The sequence below is a fragment of the Magnolia sinica genome, chromosome 13 (genome assembly GCF_029962835.1).
Source record: "Magnolia sinica isolate HGM2019 chromosome 13, MsV1, whole genome shotgun sequence".
Taxonomy (NCBI): domain Eukaryota; kingdom Viridiplantae; phylum Streptophyta; class Magnoliopsida; order Magnoliales; family Magnoliaceae; genus Magnolia; species Magnolia sinica.
Genome location: NC_080585.1, coordinates 18194758 through 18222650, shown reverse-complemented (window position 1 = coordinate 18222650; position 27893 = coordinate 18194758). Strand labels below are relative to the sequence as shown.

At 40.2% G+C, this 27893-nt stretch overlaps 1 protein-coding gene across 1 annotated transcript; it reads right to left on the bottom strand.

The window, feature by feature from the left end:
* Positions 1–1556: 1556 nt before the first annotated feature.
* LOC131223052 (protein tesmin/TSO1-like CXC 5) lies at positions 1557–26647 on the bottom strand. Its single transcript, XM_058218334.1, has 8 exons — positions 25988–26647; positions 24069–24176; positions 18086–18263; positions 7769–8128; positions 6814–6917; positions 6594–6688; positions 4365–4787; positions 1557–2091 (listed from the first exon to the last, which is right to left on the bottom strand). Exons 1-8 carry the CDS (start codon positions 26194–26196, stop codon positions 1850–1852), a joined length of 1719 nt encoding a protein of 572 aa, XP_058074317.1. The 5' UTR covers positions 26197–26647; the 3' UTR covers positions 1557–1849.
* Positions 26648–27893: the final 1246 nt, after the last annotated feature.

The following is a 27893-nucleotide window of genomic DNA, read 5'->3' as shown; positions in this document are numbered from 1 at the left end:
AGATCAAGCAATAGATCGATGTCTGACAGTTCCTATCCGCTAGTTTGTTTAGTTCATCTTTTGATGACAAATTTGAATTTTTCACAATGGAGGAGGGTCATGAACACAATCCATTACTCTCTCACCCAACAAGCTTGAGCTCAACGGCTTGACTCGACTCAACCACTAGCTCGACTCTTGGCAAACAAGCCAAGCTTCAATGTTGAGCTCGAGGCCAAGCTCGAGCTCGAGCTCGAGTACATCATGGACAAGCCAAGCCAAGCTTGGCCCACCTCGACTCGACTCGGCCCGATGCCCACCTCTAGTCTCATTCCTGAAAACAGCCCAAGAAACTCATCAGAATCTCCCCATCGATGTTTGGGCTCTCATTTCTGAAAACAGCTCAAGAAACTAATCAGAATCTCCCCATCGATGTCTGCCCAAGAAACTCATCAGAATCTCCCCATCGTTTAAGCAAGTGCAATCCAAACAGCCTCTTTCTGATCCTTAACGGGGCTTCAAAATCGTGAATTCTTGTCGTGAATCACACGCATGCCTCATCTTGCTGGTCGATAATTAGTCATGTGATTATCCTCAGCCTCACACGCCTTGAATATGTGAAAGCAGCCCATCCAGAGCATTGATCTGATGGACCCACAGGGGACAGACCACGTCCTGAAAATCTATCCCCTGGAACAGTCCAACCTTTGATTGTTTGCATGCAAATACAGTTAGCTAAACTCTAACTACAACGACGGTCCATGTTCCATGAAAAAGAAGGGCAAAGGTCGGATGGCTGGAATCCTTCACTCCAGGAGATCTTTGAGAAATGGCCAACCAAAGGGGGCTCATCGAAACAACAATCTGGAAGAACAAACCGTTGCCACCAGGCCCACCACTAACCCATAGCACTCGGGAGTCTGGAGGTCATGACGATGAGCTCCATCCAATCCAATCGAACTACAAGCTCAAACCCATACCCATAGGCTTTGGTTTGGAGTCCTTGGACACGTTATTCTCCAGAATTGGAACTTTCAAAGTCATTTCTGAAATGTATTGAGATTCTAATCCAACTACAAGCTCAAACGCATACCCAATCGAACTACAAGCTAACAGACTGCTGGTTTGTTCTCAGCACACACTCAGGAAAAGCAATCTTTTCAAAGAGAAAGGGAAAAGATGGTGTGCATGTACCAAGTGTTCCCCGTCAGTGTGGACATGTTGGTCAGGGGACACTAAATTCCCTTCATCCATAAATCGAGTATCAGCCATTGATCATTCGAGTGCATTGACCAGATACAGGCTCGAAATGGGGCAACTGGGCAATGCAAGCCTGGGTTGCTGGTGAACGATACTATACACAAAAACTGATATTTAGATCTTGATCCTCAGTGAAGGCCATTTGCATGGAAGTCATGGGGCCCACCTCTTCGTGATTCAAATCCATTTACAAGCTTTTGATCAGATGGCTGTGATTGTCTGTAGTGGTCATACTTGCATGTGGCCCATCATATGTCGAGGCCCATCCTTATGAACTGGATACGATACCAATAGGTAGGCCCCACCTCTATCGTTGCTGGATCGAAGAAAAATTGCTGTTTCTTTCAGTCATGCACCATATCCTCACAATCAGAAAGGCTACAAGCACGATCATGCACCACTCTTTAACATAGGAGGCTGTGAGAAGAACTATTTATATAAAAATACATTAATGATCAGAAAAAAATGGGTCCGATCATGATCAATTCTTTGACCACGATCGGATTTCGAACAGCAAATCGCTAACTGACAGCAGCAATGGCTGCAAGATCAAACTGTAGCCAAGCATTAGCGGGAGAACAACATGCTTTCAACCTATTCCCTCTTCATTCTACATCTCCACATTCTCAATCTTCGGTTTCAACTCTCCATTTTCAGCAGGCCGTCCGATCCTTGGAGGCAGACAACTGTTAGATGCAGCAGCCATGACAGTTACTGCTGGAGATATCTCTGGAGTAACTGGAGCTGTGAGCCTTGCAATGCCATTACCGACGGGTCCTGAATGACTTGTACTGACAGGTCCTGAATGACTTGCAATTTCGGGTTTTGCAGCCAATGAAGAAAACTTTGCTTCTGTCATTAAAAAGGAATGAAGAATAATAAATTTCCATGAAATCTCACAAAACAACAGGGTTATACCTAAGTAAGATGATCACAGAATCCTAATAGAGCGACCGTGAATTTCTAACGCCTCTTCCAAACGACAAGTACAACTGACTTCGATTTATGAATAAGATTGGGACAACGAGAAGCAATAAAAGGTTTAAAGTATTGTCCGAAACTGGTATGTACTCCTCGATAGGAATCAGTTTCAGACATAAACAATCCAGATGTATCAATCCACTATGGGGCGATACAACCTGGTTTTGGTGGTGAACAGTACAATACACCAAAACCGAATTTCAATCCTTGAATGACACATTGTGATATTTGTTTCAAGGCGCCAACAACTCCATGGTGAAAAGCCTGCTCTTCAAAGTTGATTACATAACCAGTGAGAAACACAACTGCTGCTCGCCAGAGTAGGATTTCTAATCCTACTATTACCACAATATGTCAATGTACCACACGTGAAAGATCCAGGTTAGTAATCAGATGGGCCCTGAATTAACTTAATATGATCATCTGATGGGGCACAGACTACAAAGAATGATTTTTGAAGGAATTGTTCACGGTTAGCAACCGACATACATATGCATCTCGCTTGAAGGACTGACGGTATTAAAAAATGGTTAGTTACGGCCGTAATGGCCATTATGAAATGGTAATGGTGGTGACTGTTACACGATACAGTGTCTTAAAGCCCTATTTGAAAAATTGGCTGGAGCGGACCTGTAACAACTGCAAAGAAGATTTCAACCATTACCATTATTGAATGCCTGGAGCCCACCTTTGAAAGAAGATTTCAACCATTATAGGGCTGTAACCAGGGGTCGTTATGGCCCGTATCGTAACAGCCACCATTACCATTATTGAGTACCTTGGCCTGACCTGATTTTCATAAAATGGCACACCCATGCTAGTCTCCACAGTGAATTCAATATTGAACGCACACACCAGGTGGCGAATTGGTGTGTAGGGAGACATGGAGGGTAGGATTCATAACCCTACTCTCAATGAATAGACAGAGCCAGGATCAGATGCGATATTTTGATTTCGGTAAATGGCTCTGGTCTATTAACCAAAAAAATGAAACTCGCTTATGACAGGTGAAGCATAATGAAGAAATACATTTCTTTATGTACCGAGTTGGACAAACATACCCTAATACTATATAAGCATTTATGATTTAATTAAAGATAAGAAAAGACAATTTTAGTTTGTTTCTTTTACTAACAGTCATGTTGAAGTCTGCATGGCATGTGCCCAATGCAGCGATTAGGGAAAAAGGGACGTGCTCTAGTGGTACCGGTACACCTTCGTACGCTTAAGGTGGCATGGGGCAAATGTGTAGCTCATGTGGTGTACGTATCACATTCAATCAGTCCATATGATGCATCCTTTCAGGCTACCAGTAGGTCCCAAAAATCAGCTCGATCCAAAACTCTTGGGGGACAGCACAAGGAACAAGTTGTGAGGGGATGCTCACCCTTGATTCTCACCACACCCACTGCCCACCTGAGTTTCAGCGTGTCCTCACCCTTCATCCATGGCAGATGAAGGTCTGGACAGCCTGGATTCTGTATACACAACACAGAGGGCCCCCCACGTAAATCAAGGGTGGGTATCCCCTGTTGAGTTGCCCCCTGTGTTGTAGTCCACAACTTTCTGTTTGGGCTGCTTCTGGGCCCTTGGGGTAACATGAGGTGATGCATCTGATGGACTGGTCAGATCTCATGAATGCATCATGTGAGTCGCACTTCTGCCTGGAATGTATCACGGGAAAGCACCCCAAGGAAAAAGGTCAGTACTCTTTAATTGGCAAGACTGACTGTATACAACTGATTACACACAAAGGTCCATCTGTTTTATGCCTTTAGAGTTTTGTTTGTCGTTTTCTAAATATATTTCCAAGGGCAAAATGCTTGCAAAAAGGGCCATAGGTAAATAAGACGGTAAGCAATAAATGTGGGAGAAGATGTATGTATCTGCAGACATGCATGCATGTACCTACTTCGCTGAAAAGGCCAGCAAAACAATTTGACAAATCAGCAGTAGCGGGTCTTGAAATGTAAAAGAACTCTGTAAACAATTCAGAGCCTCTGGATGGTTTTTCCATTTCAAGGGACGTGATTATGAAAACTAGAGAGCTTCGGTATACTGATGCCCAACGGATTCTCATAACCTAAGAGCAACTACCCACAATTTTGAAATGAAGAATCTAAATTAACGTTTTGAGAGGTTACCTTTTATTCTTCCACAGGTGATGAGCTTTCGAAGGCACTCCCGGAACTCTGTCAAGATACACCTTTCCTGCTCAGCATAGATCTCCGTCATTCCCTGCCCATAGGGATTCTGGAGAGGCATGCTGCGCCCATGGCCTACAGCTCCTGAAGGTGACGCTGATACTGTGAACGTGTCTTGTTCATCGCACATGAGTGCAAGGGTTCCAGGCGACATTGGCCTTCCTTTCTGTGCATCGGCGCTATCCGAACCAGATGAATCTGCACCTGCCTTGTCTGTCTGATTCACACTGAAACGGTCATCGGTTGGCACTTTCCGAATATCTGGCTCTTTAGGGTGATCATCACAATCTTGTGTCAAAGACGCGAGAGAGCTTTCAGTCTTATCTTCTCTATCATCTTGTTTCTCCACTGGACCCTTGTTTTCTAGATAATTTTGATTACATGTGTATCAGATAGGTGTTCGATCAGCTTGCTAATTGTAGAGATTCATAGAGAACCTACTTTTAGAAACTTAGAAAATATATATGAAAAGCATGTGGTTTCAACTTGACCCATGGATTCAAGTACAACTTAAAAGTTTCTAAGCACTTGATAATTATTTGCTACATATACATAAGAACTGCAAAGTCTGGATATGGGAGTTATTTCCTTTTCTGAATTTCTGAATAATTTTTTGTACTTTTCTTTTCTAAATTACTAATTTTTTAAAGCTATTCAAGAAAATAACCATTTTTAAAATTGTGAAATAATTCAAATTTTGAGAAAAGAAACCAGATAATTATGTCACTATGATATACTCCATAGTATGGCTCTCTCAACAGTCATAAACATTTGGCTGCATCCTTCAAACTACCTTTGTGTAGTTTGTATTTATGTTCAATAATCTGCAAAATTGCATTGATTGTGATCAACCTATGTAATGGACTATTAGATAGTGCTTAATTGTAATCAATCTATGTAATTCTCTATTACATTGTGCCTGAGGGAGTTTTGTCCTCTCATTGCTGGTCCCCTGCCCAGATAGAGGAGGTTTGTGTCAGGTTGGCAGCGGGATTCAAACTTATACCAGAACTTTCATCATGAATCCGAACAATATGGCATTCCAAAGCCCTTGATGGAGTGGAATGGCGGAACGGGATCCATGTTGCTGAGATAAGGCTTAGATGATGATGATGAATCTGCAAATTTGCAAAGTGGGAACAAAGAAGCATTTCTATGATGGAAGGCATCTCTTTTCTCATCAACTCTAAGCATTAAATGTGTGTGTAAGCGCATGTGCGCGTGTGCGCGCATTGTTATAATAAACAATAGATGTCTTTTAGCATCATTTGTCCAAATTTTAATTCATACCCACTATCGTAGCTAATTAAGGAATAACTGAGGGCCCTTGAGATTAGATTTCTTAAAAATTCATGTGTTCCTAAAAAAGATAAACTTCAGTGAACACTAGTGAGAATCAATACTAATAATCTTGGTGCTAAGAAATTGAATTAGGTGTCCCTTTTCCGATTTATGTGTTCAACTTCACCAAGTTAATGAAAACACAGCACACTCGTCCAAGGTGAAGGAAACTGGTAGCTAAATGCACCATAGGAAAGGAGGAAGATATGAAAAACAAACTAAGAAGGGTGATAGGGACCTATATTGCCTGAATGCCATGCTAAAATAGGTGGCTAGGAAGAGAACAACATAGGGTTTTGACTCTATCCAGCTACGGAGAAAAAAAAGAAAAAAAGACCACTTTTTAGGGCCTCTCTGTTTCCGCTCAATGACAATGAAGTAGAAGGGATTATCTTAAGATACGTAGAGGTGGGTTAGAGTTTGATTTAGGGCGAGGTGGTTTTAAGTGGACTTCCATAGACTTTCCTTTCAACAGGTACGCTGGGCTCAAACCCAAGACCTTAGTGCTGAAAAGTAGACTGTCTACTGCTACCCAATTTTCATCAACTATTGTTTTCCAGCTACCAAAACATAAAATAGTTCCACAAATCAGGAACCAAACATCAACTCAGCCAACATTTTATTTTTTTTAAATAAAAATAAAAATCTTTCACAAGCAACAAGTTTGTGGTATTCAGTGCTCAAAACCCAGCAAAACTTAGCCAAGTCCCATCTCCAAGTTATTCAATTGTTTTATACTATGTATGTCTGATTGGGCTAAGAATATTATGTTGAATGAAATTTAAACAGTTCATATGCCTGAAAATGTTTCCTTTTGTCAAAATGTACCTGCTAATGTCTTGGCAGCTTCTCCTGATACAACTACCAAAAGTCTGCAGAGCTCCTTCACATCATCTGGTTGGACGATGTCTGCTAAAAGAGACCTTTGGCAGAAACAAATGCAATCAAATTTAGTTATTAGAAGAAGAACCAAAGCTTCATGGAAGTCAAAAGGAGAGAGTATTCCTTGATTCGACACAAGATTAGAAGATTGAACAACAGATGATACCTGTATGTGATTTTCGAAGATCCTGATGCTGCAGGATTTACGGCACGAGCTAAAGGAATAGGAGACAAGGAACAGGAAGGTGCAGTGGCCTTCAGATGATTTATCTGGAATATATAAGAAACCAACAGGCAACTGTTTGAATTCCAGTGGGCACACAAATACATCCATGCATGCCGGTGCATATACAAGTATGGACTAGGTGGAGCAGATTCAAGTGCTGGAGCAGGGAAGTGTCAATTTCAAAAAACTAGCAAGTCCAAATGCCCAGGAAGTGGGACAGGGAGTGCATGTCCCAATCAGAGTTTGAAGGTGGAATGGCACCTTGGTAGAAGAATCCTACAGCTAACTTTTGCAATATTAACCACAGTAAATAAAATGGTCCTGACACTAAGTGAAGGGGGTAGGTCCTGAGACCAAGGATTAAAGTATCGTCCCAAACCAGTAGGTATGACCCAATATCTAGAGGCGGGTGTAGCGGCCAGATATGAGCCTGAAACGGGGCGATACCTCCCCATATTGCTGGTGAAAGATACAATGCACCAAAACCGAATTGTATACCTTGCTCCTGACCACTTGGATACGGAGTAAAGTGTTAACTAATTTTCTCCCCAAAAGAAACAGGGTAAAAATGGCAGTGCATTTTTACAAAAATAATAAAAATCGTAAAATATGCTTTTTTACATTTAATTTTAGCATCACCATCTCCCAATTAACCTCCCAAAAAAATAAAAAAAATAAAAAAGAAAGAAAGAAAGAACAAGCTTAGAAGTTCTAAACAGTTGATCTTATAACTCAGGAAAAAATTCCGCATATTGAAATATTGATAAATAATGCTTCGAGCATTAAAGTATGTTTTTTTGAGTTAACTGCATGAAGTAACTAACCATTAGTGAGAGTTGCTTATCAACCAGCAAAAAGTTTCTCTTCAGTAAGGATCTGAAGAATCAGAAAATACCTGAGAGAACTGGGTAAGCCTGTGAATGGGTGTATCCTTGACTGTTGTGCCAAAAAAAATTTCCTGGTTTTTTCGCTTTTTAGTTGCTGGAGGAGAAGCATAGCCAGAAGATCCAATAGCCCCAGTAATAGCAGCATTAGCAGCCTGCTGCATGTAGCTCAGAGCACTGCCATGGTCACCGTGGAAGAGAGCCCGCCTCTCATCGCTACCCTCGAAGTTCTTGCAGTCTATGCATTTACAATTTTCAGAGCAAAGAATGTTGGCTTGGAAACACTCACAGTACTTCTTGAGACACCCTGACTTCTTGCAGTGACATCCCTTGTTGTGTTTTCCCACCAGCGGGAGTTCTCCTGCCTCCTCCTGGATTATTCCATGCCAGTCCATAAGCACATTAAAGAATAGATAAGCATACAACTGATTTACAAGAAATTCAGCAACAAACAGGACATTTTGATAGAGTTTCCAAATAAAATTGTCAGCTTTTGGTATGGAAAGAAAAAATAATAATCAATGAGCTTATGAAATCAAAGAAGATCACGATCCTTTAGCAGACCTAATGACGTTCCACTGTGCTCGGCCAAAAAAGAAAGGTAAGGAATGATAAGCATAACAATCATTTTAAAAATAAAAATAAAAACAAAACCATGCTTCTTGCCATAACATGCAGATTCTCAAAGAATTATAGTCCAAGAGGACTTCTGTAATTTCAGAATGCAAGTGGTGCTCCAAGGTGTTGTCTACTTTGGACCAAGGCGATGGGAATATTGCACCTCGATACAGATAACTAAAACGGCTCTTTCTGAAATGGAGCAGTGTTTTTTCCCTTTGAACCAAAAGGCCATCATAACAAAACGGTTAACAATTTATGACAAAAGATCCAAGTTATTTTAATCCTTTCAAATCATCTTTTAAAACTTGTCATTCCTACAGATCACGTTAGACCATTGAATAGGAGAGGTCCAACATGGATTGCACGTGAGTCCAATATCACCCTAACAGGATGATCACAGCCATCAAATAAGGGCATGTAAAATGGACATTGCATGGTTGTGATTCAATCATGTTTATTTTGGGATCATTAGCAATCTAATTCCTGATATCCAGCAGTCTTTGTTTATCATAGGTGGGCCCCCCTTGGGCACCACCATTGTTCCGAGCATCAGCAATATTATCGATAATATCATCGATATTGTCGGCATTGCCAGCTCCACAATACTAATAACACTAGTAGTATTGGAAATTCTAGGTACCGGTGGTATATTGCCGATATATATTGCAAAGTATCGCCAATGTATCATAATATTTTCGATTGTATAAATTCTAGATGTCGCTTGTATCACTAATGTATCGATATTGCCAAGAATCTATATATTAAAAAAAAAAATCCACTTCAAATTATTTTTTTAATGGGTGCATGGATGTATGATGAAATGAATGTTTTTATATGTATATGTGTATGCATGCATGGAAGGATGGATCATGGATGGATGGATGGATGTATTTATGGATGGATGGCTGGTTGGTTGGCTGGTTGGATGGATGGATAGTTGGATGGATGCATGCATGTGTGTGTAGGTGCATGGATGGATGGATGAATGGATCATGCATGTGTATATATGTACGCGTCATTGTATGTATGTATGCATGCATGCATGGTTGGATGGATGGATCATGCATGTGTGTTTGTATGTATGTATGTTTGCATGCATGCATGGATGGATGGATGAATGGATCATGCATGTGTATAAATGTACGCGTCATTGTATGTATGTATGCATGCATGCATGGTTGGATGGATGGATCATGCATGCATGCATGGTTGTATGTATGTTTGCATGCATGCATGGATGGATGGATCATGCATGTGTGTTTGTATGTATGTATGTTTGCATGCATGCATGGATGGATGGATCCACCATTTTTCTCATGCTCCTCAATGTTTTCCCGAGTCAACAATACATACTTTTAGGCCTCCGCTAGAGGGAAAGTCAGTTTGTATGCATCTTTTTGCTACTAGTTGATTCCTAAGATGCAAATATGTGTGAGTCCACCTTATAAATGATACTCATTAAATCGAGGCAGGAAAGTTTGCAAATGCAAGAAGGTAGGACTAGCAAATACGCCACTGGCATTTGCTTGAGTATCATTGAGAAATTCTACAATTTTTGTAAGAACGTGGAAATTTTGAACACATGTAGGTACATGAGTGTACATTCATCCATTTATTTTAGCGTACATAATTAGAAAATATTTTTTTATCAAATTCAAAAAGTAATGAAACATAGATGCGCACAAGTATACATGCACTCATACCCACTAATACACACCTATCCACCATGAAAATCAGCATGCACTCATATGTTTTAGTATACTTGACTGATCATCAAACTGATTGTACATTAGTCTGCACACATGATTAGGGTCCTAACTACCCAATTACTTATAACTCATCATCTAACCGTCCATCACGCTCACATCTGCCTATGGGCCACCCAAATTCCAAGGCAAACCGTTCACCGCGAAGACTGTAGAGTATATATCAAATCTATCGGTTAGCTTTCACAGTAGATAGATACACACTTTACATTGAACCACGGATGGGTATGGGCCTTTGAAACGCATCGGGACCACTGTCGAAGGATCATATGTCAATATTGGGCTCGTTGGATAGAACACGTCAAATGGTGGCCGTGGTGAAATCTCGTCCTGATTGGACAGTGAAATTTAGCTCTAAGCATAATTTGAGTTTTTAGTGTAGAAAGAGGGGTCATTTGACAAAGGTGTCCAATGACATCCTAATCTCAATAAGTATCAATGTTGTAAAAGAAAAGTGCACACACACACACAATAAAGAGAGAGAGAGAGAGAGAGAGATTAGACGCAATGCATCTTTTTTTCCAACATCTAATCTCTTCTGGTATATGCAGTATCTTTTCTTCTTTTCTTTTCTAGAAGAGAAGATGCATTGCATATAATCTCGTCTTTTTCTTTATTTTTCATAACATATATATAGATATAGAGAGAGAGAGAGAGGAACGCTCAGCTACGCACCAGTTCGCATGTCATTACGTGTGAACCTTCCTATCAACCATTGGATAAGGTAAACGGTCTAGATAAAAGGGCTCTTAGCGCGAGCTTGAAAAAGCGAGTTTCCTTCCCTCGCACGCCTCTTCACCCTATTCTCTAACTCTCCAAAGGATGTGGCGGAAGCATTTTCACATGAAATTCTTCCGCTGGGATGCTAGGTGGGTCCCACCAAGATTCTACCTCAGTTTTGAGATAATGCCCTGAAATGATGAGGAAAAATGGATGGACGGGGTAGATTTCTCAAAAACAACATGGTGGGCCCCACCTAGGTTTCCAGCGCACAAAAGGCCTTCACAGGAAATCCCCGTTCGAAAAAATCACGTTGCAGATTTCCTGCAAAAGCCTTTCACAGGAAATTCCTGCGTTGGAAACCTAAGTGGGAGCCACCATGATGTTTTTGAGAAATCCAATCCATCCATCCGTTTTATGAGATCATTTTAGGAGATGAGTACAAAAATGAGCCGAATCCAATACTCAAGTGGGCCGAAAACGTGAAGATTGAACTTACACAGTTGAAATATTCGTAGGTCACAGTAGTTTTGAATCAGGATAATATTTGTGTTCTCAGCTAATCCTAGTAGGAATGACGTTATGAATGGTATAGATGGCGTGTAAACATCACTGTCGACCCCAAAGGAGGTTTCAACGGTGGGAATTTCGCATAATAATTCTCACCGTTAAAAATTTTCTAGGGCCCACCGTGATTTATATTTGCCATCCAACCTATTCATAAATTTACATAGATCTGGATGAAGAGAAAACACAAATATCAGCTCCATCCAAAACTTCTTTGGCCCCCGTGAATTTTTCAACGGTAAGGGTTTAATCCCCACTGTGTAGCCCACATCTATCTTGGATCTGCCACATTTTGGGGCTAATAGCTTAAAATGATGGGAAAAAATGGATGGAGGGTGTGGATAAGACCATAGAAAACATCACAGTGGCCACTCAAAGCTACCGCCTGTTCCCAGAGACGGGCGAAGGTAGGACGTGATATGCGTCCCTCACCTCCCTAATGACGGGCGCAGATTAGCTACCAATAGGTTGAGTAACCAGACTCCCTAATGAAGTAACATCACCAAGTTCTGTGGGCCACACCATGATGTGTGTTTTGTATCTACAACGCCCATCCATTTGGAGAGATCGTATTAGACCATGATCCAAAGAATGAGTCAGATCCAAAGATCTAGTGGACCCCACCACAGAAAATAGTGGGGAGAGTGACGCCCACCGTTAAAAAGTTCTAAGGGCCCCAAAAGTTCTCGATCAAGCTAATATTTGTGTTTTCCCTTCTTTCATGTCTGGGTTAACACATTAACAGATTGGATCTCAAATAAAAATTATGGTGGACCTTTTAAAGGTTTCAACGAAGGGCGTCACTCTCACCACTGTTTTCTATGGTGAGGTCCACCCCAGCCTTAGATCTACCTCGTTCTTTGGACCATATCCTAAAATGATCTCTCCAAATGTATGGATGGTGGGGATACAACACATACATCATGTGGGGCACACAGAACTTGGTGACGTCACTTCAGTAGTAAGTGCGGCTAGTCAACCTCTGTCAGTATCCAATCCGCGTCCGCTAATGACGCACGCAATTTGCAAAGTTCGTTGGAAATCTAGGTGGGGCCCACCATGATGTTTGTGAGAAATATATCTCGTTCATCCGTTTTTGGAGCTAATTTTAAGACTTGAGACCAAAAGTGAGCAGGATACAGTACTCAATTGAGTCGTACTAAAGGAAAAGGAGGTAGGGAAATTCCTACCGTTGAAACCTCCTTGGGGTCCTGAGAACACAAATATTATCCTGATTCAAAACTTCTATGACCTACAAATATTTCAACTGTGTAAGTTCAATCTTCACGTTTTCGGCCCACTTGAGTATTGGATTCAGCTCATTTTTGTACGCATCTCCTAAAATGATCTCATAAAATGGATGGACGGATTGGATTTCTCAAAAACATCACGGTGGGTCCCACTTAGGTTTCTAGCGCAAGAACTTCCGGCGAAAGGCTTTTACAAGAAATCCGCAGCGCGATTTTTTCGAACGGGGATTTCCGGCGAAAGCCTTTTGCACGCTGGAAACCTAGGTGGGGCCCACCATGATGTTTTTTAGAAATATACCCCGTCTGTCCATTTTTCCTTATCATTTCAGGGCATTATGCCAAAACTGAGGCAGATCCAAATCTCAAGTGGACCACACCACAAGAAGCAGTGGTGATAATGATTCTCACCGTTAAATATTTTTTAGGGCCCTCCGTGATATTTATTTGACATCTAACCTGTAGATTAGGTCATACAGACCTGGATGATGGAAAAAAAAAAAAAAAAAACAAATATCAGCTTGATCCAAAAATTTAGTAGCCCCAGGAAGTTTTTAATGGTGAGAGTTCAATCAACACTGTGTGGCCCACTTGAGATTTTGATCTACCTTAGTTTTGGGTTCATACCATAAAATTATTTTTAAAAATGTATGGACAGCGTGGATTTATCACTAACATCTTGGTGTGACCCACCTAGCATCCTAGCAGAAGAATTTCATGTGAAAATGCTTTCGCCACATCCTTCGAAGAGTTAGAGAATAGGGTGAAGAGGCGTGCGAGAAGGAAACTCACTCTTTCAAGCTCGCGCTAAGAGCGCCTTCATCCAGAATGTCTACTTTATCCAACAGTTGATAGCAAGGTTCACACGTAATGACGTGCGAACCTTAGAGGTGAGAAATTTGATGGATAAGCTTATAGTCATCTTTCATATATATATATACACACACACACACACACACACACACACACACACACACACACACACACGCACGCACGCACTTTTCTTTTACAGCAAGGGTACTTATTGAGATAAGGATGTCACTACACACCTCTGTCCAATGACCTATTTCTACACCAAAAACTTAAATCGTGCTTAGAGCTAAATTTCACCGTCCAATCAGGATAAGATTTTACCATGGGTTGTCATTTGACGCGCTCTATCCAACGAGCCCAATATCAACATATGATCCTTCGATGGAGGTCCCGATGTGTTTCAACATCCTGTACCCATCCGTGGTTCAAAACAAAGTGTGTATGTGTCTATTGTGAAAGCTAACTAGTAGATTTGATGTATACCCTACGATCTTCGTAGTGAATGGTTTGCCTTGAAATTTGGGTGGCCCAATAGGTGGATGAGAGCATGATGGACGATTAGATGATGAGTTATAAGTAATTGGGCAGTTCGGGCCCCTCCTCATGTGTATAGACTAATGTACAATCAGTTTGATGATCGGTCAAGTATATTAAGACATACAAGTGCTTGATGATTTTTTATGGTGGATAGGTGAGTATGAGTGCGTGTATATGTGCGCTCGTCTATGTTTCATTACTTTCTAAATTTGATAAAAGTTTATTTTCTTATTACACACACTAAAATAAATGGATGAACATATATTCATGTACCTACATGTGTACAAAATTTTCAAGTCCTCACAAAATTTCCCCATGTTTCCTCAATGTTTCCCCGCGTCAATGTTACATACTTTTAGGCCCCCATTAAATTAAAACTTATTATTTGTGTCGTTTTTTGCAATTATTTAATAACTAAATGTGCAAATATTTGTATTTTAGCGTCTCCTGAAGTTTCATTTAGAAATTCCACCATCTTTCCCATGTTTCCCCAATGGTTCCCCTAGCCAGCGATACATTTCCAGGTAAAGGCAATAATATCAGTGATATCATTACATGTTTCCTTTTCCCCAGCCAGCGATACATGCAATGATGCTGATACTACAAACACTGGGCACCACATAGAAAATCACATCGTAATAAGGTAAGAAGAATTTATACAGATCACAAGTGACAAAATGATACAGGATACTATGTAAATGCTAATACTAGACTTGCCCCACAAACAAAAGCTGAATGGTAAATAAGTTCCATGAGTAAGCGAGGCATCACACAGCTTCAGAAATGTCCCATGAAATAAGAAAGCAAAAAAACAAGGAAGACTTGAAAATCGAATGAATTAGGTAAAATTCAACCCTTCCTCAAGCTTGGCATTACAACTACACACGCCCATGAATTGCTATTTTGTTGGCATTTACTAAACCTAATAACTCAGTAGCTAAGGTCATATCAGTGAAAAGAGTTCAATGAGTATGCTTTAAAATCTCAAGGAAAAAAAATGGGACTACTTTGGGGCATCAATGTGGTCTCAATTGTCCGACTCAAGTGCGAAAATTAGAACGCATGCCTGAAAAACTCTTACATTTGAGAGATCCAACATACACGGCCCAAGAAAGGAATATGTAAAAGGCCTCTAACAGCACCCTCTATGCACTTTTCAAGTGAGCAAAGTATACCTCACGGGCTCGTTGTATCTTAAGAGCTCGGCAGTTAGCATGGCTGTCACGAGCTATCTTCAGACTTGTTCATGGGGTCGGGGGTTGGATCAAGCCTTCGCTTTTAGTAAATGACAAACTTGTGCCTAATTCACCAGTTGCGGGACAGGCACACCCCAACTAGTCCAAAGATGCCTTGTTGCCAGCCCTATTTAAGTGTTAAGGGAGAGACTTGATGGAAGATGTAGCAATTTTGATACAAGACATGAAAATTAAATATGATATGCGAGATTTCAGGCTTAAGATCATGTTAGTTCAGAAACAATTACACAAATTCCATATCCCACATGAAAGTCCAAACATTCAATTAAGGGGAATCTATGCGGGTCCAGGCCTACACATGATAGGGCTGGATCAATAAAAATTATGAACCAAACGATACTCAAAGATAAGAAATAATCATCCACACATGCATAGTAATCAGTCCTTAATCCAAGGGATTCACCAATTTCAAATCAAGGAACCCTGGGGTAAGAAAATGGGCATTTAATTGAAGATTTGAGTAATTTAGGGTTAGGTTTAGGAATTTTGGGTGAAAGCGGAATGAAAGAGCAAAGAGAGACGAACCAGAGATATACCGCACGCGTGGACAACAACAATGGCCCAGACGCACATGCGTGTGATCTCGGCCGCACATATGTGGGGCCCACTATTCAGAAAAATGTCACCTTGGCCCAGGTCGGCCAGGGATGGACTCCAAAATCCCCAAATCTCAACTCGATCCAATGTACAGTTTGTGCTTGGTGCTCCGCCGAAGTTTCAACCCTGCTATACGGCCAGATTCTGAAATTCTGTTGTGGGGAGGAGAATTGCTGCAATAGATGATTGATTCGAAGTGTAGATGATGGGGTGAGATGAGAAGAAGGGATGATAGAAGATGGGTAGTAGAGATGGCGATGGATGGGGGTGAATCGGGATAGATGTGACTTCGCACCACGGTAGTTAACCCTTGGATGAAAGGAGGGCTTCGCATCCAATTAGGCTTCACAACTCAGAGTAGGAAAACGCAAAATTTTTATTAATCTTCCATCAATTAAAAAAAAGATACAAGGGATGCCTATTTATAAGAAAACCCTATACCCCAAAACTCGCGTCATGTGCGCAACCTATTACTTAGCGATGAAGTAAACCAAAATAAAAACTAATCAAAGAAATCTAAAGCATCTATGATATTCTAAATAACATTAATAAGCAAAACCTAAAATATGAAATCAATCTGACTAGTAAGCCACGATCATGAGATCCCATGATGGGTTTTTCTTGACTAACGGGCCCACTCTTTTGAATCAAAACTTCGTCTTCCAAGTAGGAGGACCTCCTTGGACGTCGTCATCGATCCAGATCGACGGTGGGGCCCTCCTTCTAGCGTACGTGCGTAAGGGGGCGGCGTGAGTGCGCGTGTGCGCGTGATGTCCCCATCAAATTTGACCCCCACCAAGGTGTCATAAATTCCCCTGAATGCATGATTGATAGGGTGATAAGAAGATATTTTGTAAAAGCTCTGATTTAAGTTCTTTTAGTATTGAAGAAAGATGATATGGAGTTTTCAATGATGAAAACAATTTCGACCCTCTTTACTCTTAATTCTTTTTATGCCTGATTCAACACAATAAAATGTACTCTTGATAGTTGAAGCAATACAACAACTGGAGTGGAATCAAGAAGCTGTACACTACTGGTATTTAGTCGGTATACAGAAAAAACCAAATAGATAATGTAAGTAGTAAGACATTTTGTGGGTCCAAGGCAAAATATGAAGCCTATAAGATTCCCTTGTGGATAGGGCAAGTTTGCAGAGGTCGCTCATGCCATCAAACACGGGTAGCCAAGATTGGAACACCCCATGGGTAGATGTGAGTCATGTGACTCTAGGTAAAATCACTAGTTTAGCTCGTTAAAAAATGGATCAAGTAATTAAATAATATGAGAAAGTGAGATCCATAAAAATTGCAAAAAATGAGAATGAATAAACCATAATTATATGACCAACATGAATGAACATGGTGTATACAAATGGTATGCTGAAATGGTTATGTGAAGGCCATTAACCTAACAGTAACAGTGGTAACCGTTACCTGTTATGGGGTTGAAACGACCATTACAAAAAGAGAGAGACAGAGAGACCTATAACAGCCCCATAACCGTTCATAAAGGGGCCAAAAAAAATTTTCTCATTAAAAAAAGGCCATAACAGTTAGAACACCTTGTGTATATATTTATATATAGGACTAGGGAACATGTGCATGAAAACCCACCTAACATAATCCAAGCTACAGCAGGTTTACACCTTAAGAACCACGGATGTCCTAAATGATATAAGCCCAAAACCCTCTTATATAGACAAGTTTTCTGGATTACATCATGAAATACATGGAAAATGTATTAGTAAAAATGTGGCACACAAATGGGTGCTGTATCATACAAATAGAGGAGTGCCAATGATGGGATAACACTGAAAAAAAATATATTAAATATGCATATCCCTGGCAAAGATTGCATACATCCTATAGGCTATAGCTCCCATGAACTACCTGGAATAAGAGAGAATGCAGAATTCAAACATAACTAGATCTCTTCCTGGGTAAATCAGGTATGCACCACTAGAAGAGTGAACATTTTGTCTTACTGCATCTAATGAAAAAGCAGTATCAAAGTAGAATGTCATTCATATATATATATCAAGCATAAGCATAATTCAAGAATAGACTCTCGGTAGCCAACATTTGACTCATACATTGAAACTGCACGCATTTGACAAAATAAACACTCCAATCCAAAAAGAAACGATAACAAGAAATTTAACCATGTTGAACAATTGTGGCTCCAACACAAGGATTACATACCCTCCTATCCCGAGTTACATGTGGGCTGCTAGCGATCTTCGGTCGGAAAGCATTCGGATTGCGCTCTAGAGTAAGTTCAATAGCCTCTTGCCTTGCAGCGTCATTGTCAGGATTATTGTAACAGTTTACACAATTGCATCCATCACAGTAAACTCCGGATGCAAAGCACTCACAGTACCTGACCATCCAAAAAGGCAATGAAGTGGATTATAATCTTCAATGAGGAACATCACTGCATTGATGCATGTATTATCAACATACTATTAACATCAATTGATTTTTTTTCCTTTTGAACAGTAACGTCAATTGGATACTGCAGAAAGAACTAAAATAAATCTCAAAAGTAAAGAAACCAAGCATCATTACATTCCCATACAATTACTTGGAACTCATTCACAAATCAATGAATTTGATCGCTAGCACATTAGAAGAAAAAGGACAAAAACACAATCGCGAGGGTTCCACCTGGGTCACCATGCAATAATGGCCTGCTATGGCTCTATTTATTTGGTTTTAAGCATTTTCCAAGTTGGCAGCTCATTATTAGATTCACAAGGGATCAATTTGTGAGAAGACATCTTCATCGAACCCTCATCCAGGATTCTACCATCTTGTGCAACTCTAGAAGAGGAAAGGGCGTTCGCTTCTTGGCAAGGTATTCCATATCGGTAACAGTAACCGTAATGATCACCACCTTTACCAATACGGGTATCGAGTGTAACAGTTGATTTATTTTATTTTTTTTAATTTCCCAAAAAAATTCTGAAAAAAATACTTCGAAAATCAAGAATAATGAAAATATCCCAAATATGCATTCATTTTTTTATTTTGAACATGTTTATGATGCCTAACAGTCCACTCTTTGGTAAGAGTGCTGTGTCTGGTTGTTTGGCAAGTTTATGAACATGATCATGTGTCTCCAATATATGCACATCACAATCAAACATTAGAACTAGAAATCGGAAAAAAAAAAAAAAGGCATAAATACCACTTTTCATTTTTTTTGAAAAATGGCCATCAAAGCTTTTATTCGTCCAAATCGCTTCAATCTAAAGTTTTAATCCTAAAAACTATAAATAAGAGGGGTCGAAATCTGTTGTAGAATAATCTAGGAAAGTTTTTGGAATGAGAGAAGTGAAAAAAATAAGGAGAAAATGGATTTAAATAGACAAAAAAAAAAGTTGTCGCTTTTCGATCGTTACAGGGCATAACGAGTTACGAGGGTAACGGTCATTATACCCCGTAACAACAAATGCAATCCCAAAAAACCAACTGCCCCGCTTCGCCCTCGTAACGCATGATGGTCACAACCGTTACCCATACATATCAACCTTTACGGCCGTATCATAACGAAGACGAAACACCTTGCTTCTTGGTCAATTGCACCTTTTTTAGGAAAAGGTGTGGCTATTTTCAAGCTTGGCAATTCATCACAATAGTGACGCCTGAATTTCATTACTGATTTTTAGGGCCTGCTTTAATTGAATTTGAAGGTAAACTAGGGGAATGCAAGGGAAAGCAAAATGTTACATAAACGGTAGGTGAATTGACATCAACACTAGGGGAAGCAACACTTTGCACCTATTTGTTTTGCTAAAGAAAAGTATAGGAAAATGCTTTTGCTTTGCATTTGAAAGTGATTGGATTGCAATCTAACAAAGGGAAACCCTTTTTCCTTTAAATTTCTCATTTAAAATGTCAAATAAGAGGAAAACTCTTTTCCCCCATTTGACTTACAAGAAATAAAGAGAGAGAAAAAGTTTCCCTAAGGGAAAGGCAAAGGCAAACAGTTTGTCATAGAATCCTACACTTTCCAAGTAACTGCAAGTGTCTTTTCAATGTAAACTGATTGCTTCTCCCAATTTACCCTCAATCCAAACAAGCCCCTAGATCCACTAGCAACTCTCTAGGGCCAAAGAAAGTTCTATGTCTGTGTAATCACATTACTTGTGACTTTGTGGAGTCGCACATGAGGAACAATGCTATTTTAAAGAGACATAAAGTGGTGCCGCTCACACTTTAGGGAAGCACCTCCTTCCCTTTCACTACACTATTTCTATGTTTGCAAGGAATGCTACCATCCAAGGCTAGAACTACATAAGCTACCCCTCCAAAAGGATGAATTGAGCTTAGTAGGGTTGTCAATGGGTTGAGCTTATCGATTTTTCAGCCCTGCTTTCAGCAAGGCTTGGACTAGTGCGGGCCAAAACTCAAACCTGTTTGTTAGTCGACTGAGGCAATGATGTAGGACAATTAACCACTTACTCTAAAAGCTCGAACTGTTAGAGTATGGCGAATTAATCCCTTTATCTCATAGCCCATGCCCCACATCTCATGCATTAGGACCTCAGCCGAACTCCCTTCGTGAGCCCCAAATCACATGGGCCGCCCACCTCGAGTGTGTCCCCGCATCTCACGGGCTACCCCACTCGAGCCCGGTGTGAAATGCGCATTACTCACCCCTGGTAAGGAGTCTCGAACACGAGACCTCCCCCGTGGGCCCCAAATCGCATGGGTCACCCACCCCGAGTATGCCCCTGCATCCAACAGACGACCCCACTTGAGCCCAATGTGAAAATGCCCATGCATTAGGTAAGCTTAAGCTATGTCTAAATACACATTAGACCGGCCCTAAATTCAAGCCCATTATTAGTCAAGCCAAGCAGGCTCAGGTTGTTTCTAAATGGAGGAACTGGATTCAAGTATGTATCCGATCAACAAAATATTCAGTCTTGGCAAACGGAGCACCGAAAGGATTTTTTTCCCTTATCTAGAGGATTATAGTAGGGCTATCCGTTATCTTCGTATTTATTCATGGTGGTGATGGAGGCTTTTGGAAGAATGATTGAACAAGGGGTGGCAGTGGGTTTAATGGAAGGTTTTAGGGTGGATAACTTTGATTTTCAAATATCTCATTTGCATTATGCGAATGATACGTTGCTTTTGTGTGTGGTAGATGAAAGGAAAGTTGATAATCTCCAAACAATAATAACCTTCTTTGAGGTTGTTTCAGGATAAAAAATCAATATTGGTAAAAGTGAATTGTTGGGGGCGGGTCTAAAAAGGAGGAGATTGAGGCATTTGCAGGCCGTTTTGGATATAGGGCAAGTTCCTTCCCATCCTCTTATTTGGGACTTCCCTTATGTATTGGGAAGCCAACTAAACATTTATGGGATAAAGTAATTGAAAGATTTGAAAGAAAATTTTTTTCTTGGAGAGGCAAATTTCTATCTTTAGGAGGAAAGTTAACTTTGATAAAGTCAGCAATGTCAAATCTTCCTAGTTTACTTCATGTCAATATTCAAATGTCTGAAATCGGTCGTCGCGAAGTTAGAAAAGATTAGGTGGGATTTATTTTGGCATGATTCGGCAGACAAACATAAGTTCCACTTGATAAAATGGGAAGAACACGATCTGGAGGTTATGAATGGGGCTTTATTGGGAAAATGGGTTTGGACGTTCGGGGTAGAGGAAGGTTAAGGTAGTTTGTGGAGATAGGTATTAGGTAGAAAATATAGTGTTGAAGAAGAGGGGAGGTGGATAAAAGCATCGTCTTTATATAGATCCTCCTCATTATGGAAATCGGTAAATCTTATAAAAGAAGAGGTTTTGGAAAATGTGGGCTATTCTTTTGGGAATAGTAAGAAGATCCATTTCTAGGAAGACATCTGGATTGGGAGACATAAGTTGAGTACCTCATTTCCTAAATTAGCAAGTATTGCCTCCGACCCTAATATATTGATAGAGAGGTGCTTTTCTATCCACGATGAGGAAGTTTTTTGGGCTCCTCCATGTAGAAGAAATCTTCATGATGAAGAGTTAGAGGAGTTTTTTAGGGTTCTTGAGCTCCCTACAAGTCAAAATCCTATACCCTTGGAGGAAGATTCTTTGGTTTGGCTTATTGAAAAGTCCGAAAAGTTCTCAGTGAAGTCTTTTTATAAGAAGCTAATGGAGGGACAGGATGCGCAGGCAGAATGTCACACAGGTCATGTATGGCACTATGGAGCTCCATCCAAGGTGGCTACTTTTTCTTGGCTGGTGGGAAGAAAAAAGGTTCTTACAATTGATAATCTCCAAAGGCGTGACATGATAATCCCAAATCTATGTCCACCATGCTATAAAAATGAGGAGTCGGTTGATCACTTATTTATCCATTGCTCCTTTACATTCGTGATTTGGAATGGCTTCTTCTCTCTATTTGATTCTTCAAGGGTTAATTCGAGCTTTGTGGATCAATTCTTTTGGGCTTGGCATGGAGGGGCTCAAAGTAAAATTGGGAAATGAATTTGACGCCTAAGTTTATTGGCAAGTCTTTGAAGTACATGGTTGGAGTTGGAGAGAAATGATCGATTCGTTAAGAACCGTAAGGGATGTCCGTTGGAAGTTTTTAAAAGGGCAAAACAGCATGTTCATAAGGGATGTCCGTTGGAAGTTTTTAAAAGGGCAAAATAGCATGTAAGAGATTGGGCGATTGTGGCAAACATTCTGGCCGCTAATCAATTTCCAATGAGTTGGTCAACTCTTTCTCTTGCTTTTTTGTTTTTGTTGTAGTCGTTGGCCTTTGGTCATTCTTTTAATAAACTGTGTTATCATCATCTTTAAAAAATATATATTCAATAACGGTAACAGTGGTGGAAAAGCCCATCATCGTTACCATTATGATACGGGCTAACAACCGTTACAAGGCCATTACGGGCCTCTTTTTTTTCCGTAAGGGTCGTTATTGTCGTTATGACCCTATAACGTGTAATGCTTCCCACCATTGCCGTTACATCATTAATACCTTGCATCAGACTGGACCAAAATCCAAGCTTGTTTATTAGTCAAGCCAAGCAAGCTCAGGTTGTGTCTAAAAGCCCGTAAGCCCAGGCCGGCCTGGCCCAACCTATTTAGGGTTTCAAAGTGTGTGTGCATGCATGAGTGTTGCTTCACATATTTTGTTCCTCAATAAATCAGTAGCCTAACTAATATCAGGCTAGCCTAGATTTTGGGCCATGGTACATGCACAGTAGGGCACAGTCAATGAACAGCTCGAATACTGCAGAAAAGTGGATGGAGAGGTCAGGCTTGTGCTTGGGTCAAGCACAATTATCTGGAGCCTGTATGTTTTAGCCCCTCGCAGGCCGGTCAGGCTCACAGTCCTGGGTTTGACTTTACAGGCTTGGCTTGGACAGGCTTCAACCTGGACCATTGACAACCCCATAGCTTAATATTAAAGGTAGCATAACCCTAAAGATGGCTCAACAAGCAGTGTCTTCGGTGATGTTGGGTTCACCATAGTCCAATGCAGGTCCTCAAAAGGAAACTTGACCTCTGTTAAAATCAAGACACTACCATAATGGATGTCTTGTTCCTTTGGGGTACTACAGGAGAATGATTGAAATGATGCACTTCATTTCATTTAATCAATGTCTCTACCTGAGCTTATTCAATGGAGGACTTTCAGCTCTTTTTATGGTGTTTGAGACATTCTTAATGTAACAAGCAAGGCATAATTACTCGATTAGCCAACTCCTTAGTTGAAAATATTCCTCTTTGGCATGTTGGGTTTCCTGAGCTCTTCATTTTGAGAGTCCATTACTCCAGGAACATGCATGTATCTTGGTACGATCTTATAAGGCTTCTCAGCTTCTCACCAATTGATTAACTAATACATGTGCATGTGTGTGCATGTGTACGGTCTTATAAAGCTTCTCAGCTTCTCACCGATTGATCAACTAGTATACATGCGTGTGTGCACAAACGAACCCACAAACATGCACACAAACACATTGCAGAGTTCAGATCTGGTATCCACATTCAACATATTGGGCAAAAACATTTACAAGTATATATCTAAAAATATAGCAAGGTGGCTCAAATCATAAGTATATTTAAACATCCTAAAAGTGGTGAATACAAAAATATGTGCATCAACTTCAGTTGAAATTCAAGTCTTTCGAATGCCATAGTAATAATTCATATTAAGAGGTTATGTGCTTACAACTTCAAGCATTTCGAGTGTTTGCAATTGCATTGTTTTTGTTTCTTTGGAGTACCATCTTTTCCTTCGAAGCTAGGCTGCGGTTGTGGCCTTGGGAGTTCAGGCTTTCTGAAGAAATACATAGAAGCAACAAAATCAGACACAAACAAATTTCTAGGACAGACAATATTCAAATTGCCTGCAGAGGGATGTTCACTTGAGTACATGCTAGCATGTTTACATCATTACATGTGTTTATTCACTTGTCTATAGACTCGTTTTCCAAAAAATTCTTATTCTGGAGTATCAGAGATGTCAAAGGAACCTATGAAAAAACATTTACCAAGAAAAATTGGCCCTCATTGTATTTCCTGTAACTCCAAATTGCAGATGCTTTATTGATAACAGAGTTTTTTTATTTTTCATTTTCTTTTCTATTTTACTTTTGTGTCAAGAAACTGGTATGAGGCAAGTGGAATCAATTCGTTGATACAATAGTTTCTACTTAAACTGAAAGAAAATGCTCAAACATGCAAAGCACATTTCTAAAGTTAAATCACAGTTTAACATCTCACAGTTAAATCACATTTCTAGAGTTAAACTACAGAGAACAGAAATAAACTCAATCCCATATTTGAAAAACTACTCAAACTAACTCATCTAGATCAGGGCTCACATTGAGTCTAAGAATGACTTACTTTTCTTAAAATCAGGAAATAAGGGGTCAACAACTCCAAGAAAACAAGACTAGGGTCCTCAAAGGACTTGGTCAGGTATTTTAAAAAAATGAAAAACAAACAACATCATCAACCTTTTGAACTTAAAAAACTTGCTTTAGGATATTGGATGAGTTTCCAGTTGACTGGCAATCAACCCTATTGACTGCAAGTGTATTGTTGTTCTAGAAAAACCCACACAAGTGGATAGGCAAGGATCCACAATGGCGATATACGCACCAGATCCTAGCCCCCCATCACGTGCGGCCCGCCACGCTGGCCCCTAAGGCCCCTAAAATTGGCCAGTCCAGTCATTAGGCATACCCGCAAGTGTACGTTGAATTTGGACTCTCAGCCATGTCTTTTCTATCCATCCAATGTTCACTGTTCACACAGTGTGTCCCACCTGATGATCGGACTGGTCTATTTGTGGGGCGCAGTAGCTACATAGTGGGGCTCATCTGATGGAAGGCTTGGATCCCTCCTATGGATCCCAGGCAATCCACATGAGTGTTGGGTAGCAAAGCTATGAGCTCCAATCTGTAGATTGCTTTAATTTCTAATCAAACAATCGAAGTGGATTCTTTTCACTAAAACTGTGTTTAGTTGCACCAAATTTTGTCAAATACCATGAAATTTTGCACCGAATTAGATTAATTAATCATGATATTTGACGATATTTGGTGCAATCAAATGGACCCTAAACCATGAGAGAATATTATGGGATAAAAAATAAAAAATAAAAAACTGTGATGCACCATATTATCATCCAATCCCCCAATTTCAAATTTCAAATAATTATATATATAGAAAGGGGCCTGCTATTTACAGCCGCCCCTTTTATCTGCATACACCCCCGTTTAAATTTTGGGTATTAGAATAGTACAAAAGTGTACTATTTAAATTACAAAAATGGAAAAGGGTGTGTGCAAATCAAAAGTGACTGGCTTGAACATCAACTCCCCTGAAAGAAAATACATATTTACAATTTAAGATCGACAACTGCAACTTCTCTAAACCATCTAAAAAACCTCTTTTCTTTCAATCATTTCAAATCAACTATTAAAGAATTTGATTTCAGCAATAGCTCTGAAAATCCATTTCATGCACCAATCAAGATCCAAAAAGATTCCAGAAAAGGGGAGAACGCAATATCAAAAACCCTCAATTAACCAAACAGTTTCGTAAAAGAGGCGAATTCTGAAAACTGAAAGAAGAACTTACACAACGGCAGCCGGCAACAAAGGACGGAGAGCTGGCTGCGGAGGCAATGGCTCCGAAACGACAGCAGCAGCAGCCGCACCACCACAGAACGCCGTGAAATCCAGCTGCCTGGCGAGCTTCTTCGGCTGGAAATCAGATGCAGACACTGGCACCGACGGCACTGATGCCGGCACCGATGCTGGCGCGGCTGATTGTACGCCTTTCTCCATCACTTCCCGAATTCGGCAATCGAGAAAAAATAAAAAATCAAATAGCTAAAGAAAACGAATTTCCGACTGCGAGATTTCGCCTTCCGCCGGAAAAGAAATCCTCGGCGCGGGAACGCATCATACGCGTCGAAACTCCTGAGAGATTTTGAACCGTCGGATCGGAGATCGAAGGAGGAGAGGGAGATTGAGAGAGGGGGATGGAATCGTCCCCTGGAAGGAGAGTATTGCCGGAATCTAACGAATGTCGGCCGGAAATATTCGCCGGGAATACGGAATCCGGCTTCGATCCGTACGGAAGGAGAGAGAAGAAGAGAGAGAGAGGAGAAAGAGAGGATTTTTTTTGCTGCGAAATTGAAAGGAAGGGAGAAGAAAGCTTTCTTTCCTCCCTCTCTGGTATTTGAAATTGAATTGTAATATTGGACGGACGGATGGGGACTCGAGGTTTCATCGGACGGCTTTTATTGCATGGATGAATCTGACGGATGAAATTCATAGGAGATGGGATGGTTGGTTGGTGGCCGTCAGATTCGAGAAGGATAGAAGGAGTTTTGTAAAGCGAAGTACTGAGGCGATTCGCGCTAGGATTTGAAGTGGAGATTCTCAGTACACGTGCCATATTAGCACTCGTGTGAAAAATCAGTGCTAAATGGTAAGTGGGACCACCTTGATTGCACCCTGGCACAGGGTGCATTCAAGGTGGCCCCACTTATAAGTAAAGAACTTTAGTAACCGTCCGTTTTTTACTATCTGCGTGGCCAACTTGATGAATGGGACGTCCTCAAAATTCATAGAGGAAATCCGACATTTCAGAGCCACATGATGAATGAATAAGATCTGAAACATGTGTTTTACATATGCACGTGTGAAGAGACTCGGTTCTTCAATGTCTGCTCGCGCGAATGGCTTTTGCTTCTTAAGGGAAGTGGAGAAGGAATTTTAGTTTATTTTTAAAAAAAACAACAGAGAAACAAACAGGTACTGGTGGTAGTACCATAAGTTATAGTACTATACATTTTATCCTCAAAATTTAAGTTTATATTTATAACCTAAGACGTTAAAATAATTTTCTCTAATAATATAATAATAAAATGAAAATAAATAGATCTAATGAGCATGTATCCATGTGGATAAGGGGAATATGATCTTATTTTCTACCGTTGATTTTAAATTGTTATTAGATGATTATTTTAAATACATAAGATATTTATCATAAACATGATATTTTATACGGATCTGATTTTATATAGATAGTACTTATTTCCTAATATAAGGTGCGGTACCGTATGTTGTTGGTACTGCAGGAAGCATTTGATCGTTTTTATAAAAAAGCGTGGCAGAGATTTTCTTAGCACAAGCTTATTATTCTACTCTCGTATATACTCGCGGACAAACTTGCCAATATAGCACGTTTATATAAAATCCGATCCGTGTTTCTAGTGGGGAATAACATGAAAGTACTATAAGATATAAAAATTAAGCTATTTAATTAATAAATATAAATTATTTTAAATAATTTCCAACCGTTCATCTCGAAAGCAGAGATTTTACCTGGATGATGAGATGGACAGCCCTATTTTTACAAAATTCATGTAAACTGTCAGATTCGTGTGATTCACGACTCGGATTCGTGTGATTCTTGTGCTTGTGGCACGAGTATCGGCATGTAGAGGTACGTTAGAGCTGCGTGTAGGATTGGC

Excerpts from the sequence above, each read along its gene's own strand:
- LOC131223052 (XM_058218334.1), bottom strand. The coding sequence starts at position 26,196 with ATGGAGAAAGGCGTACAATCAGCCGCGCCAGCATCGGTGCCGGCATCA. Across the intron at positions 6,918-7,768 it reads GGCTTACCCAGTTCTCTCAG|ATAAATCATCTGAAGGCCAC; the intron begins GTATTTTCTGAT and ends TATATATTCCAG. Across the intron at positions 2,092-4,364 it reads CACCTGTGGAAGAATAAAAG|AAGCAAAGTTTTCTTCATTG; the intron begins GTAACCTCTCAA and ends TTTTAATGACAG.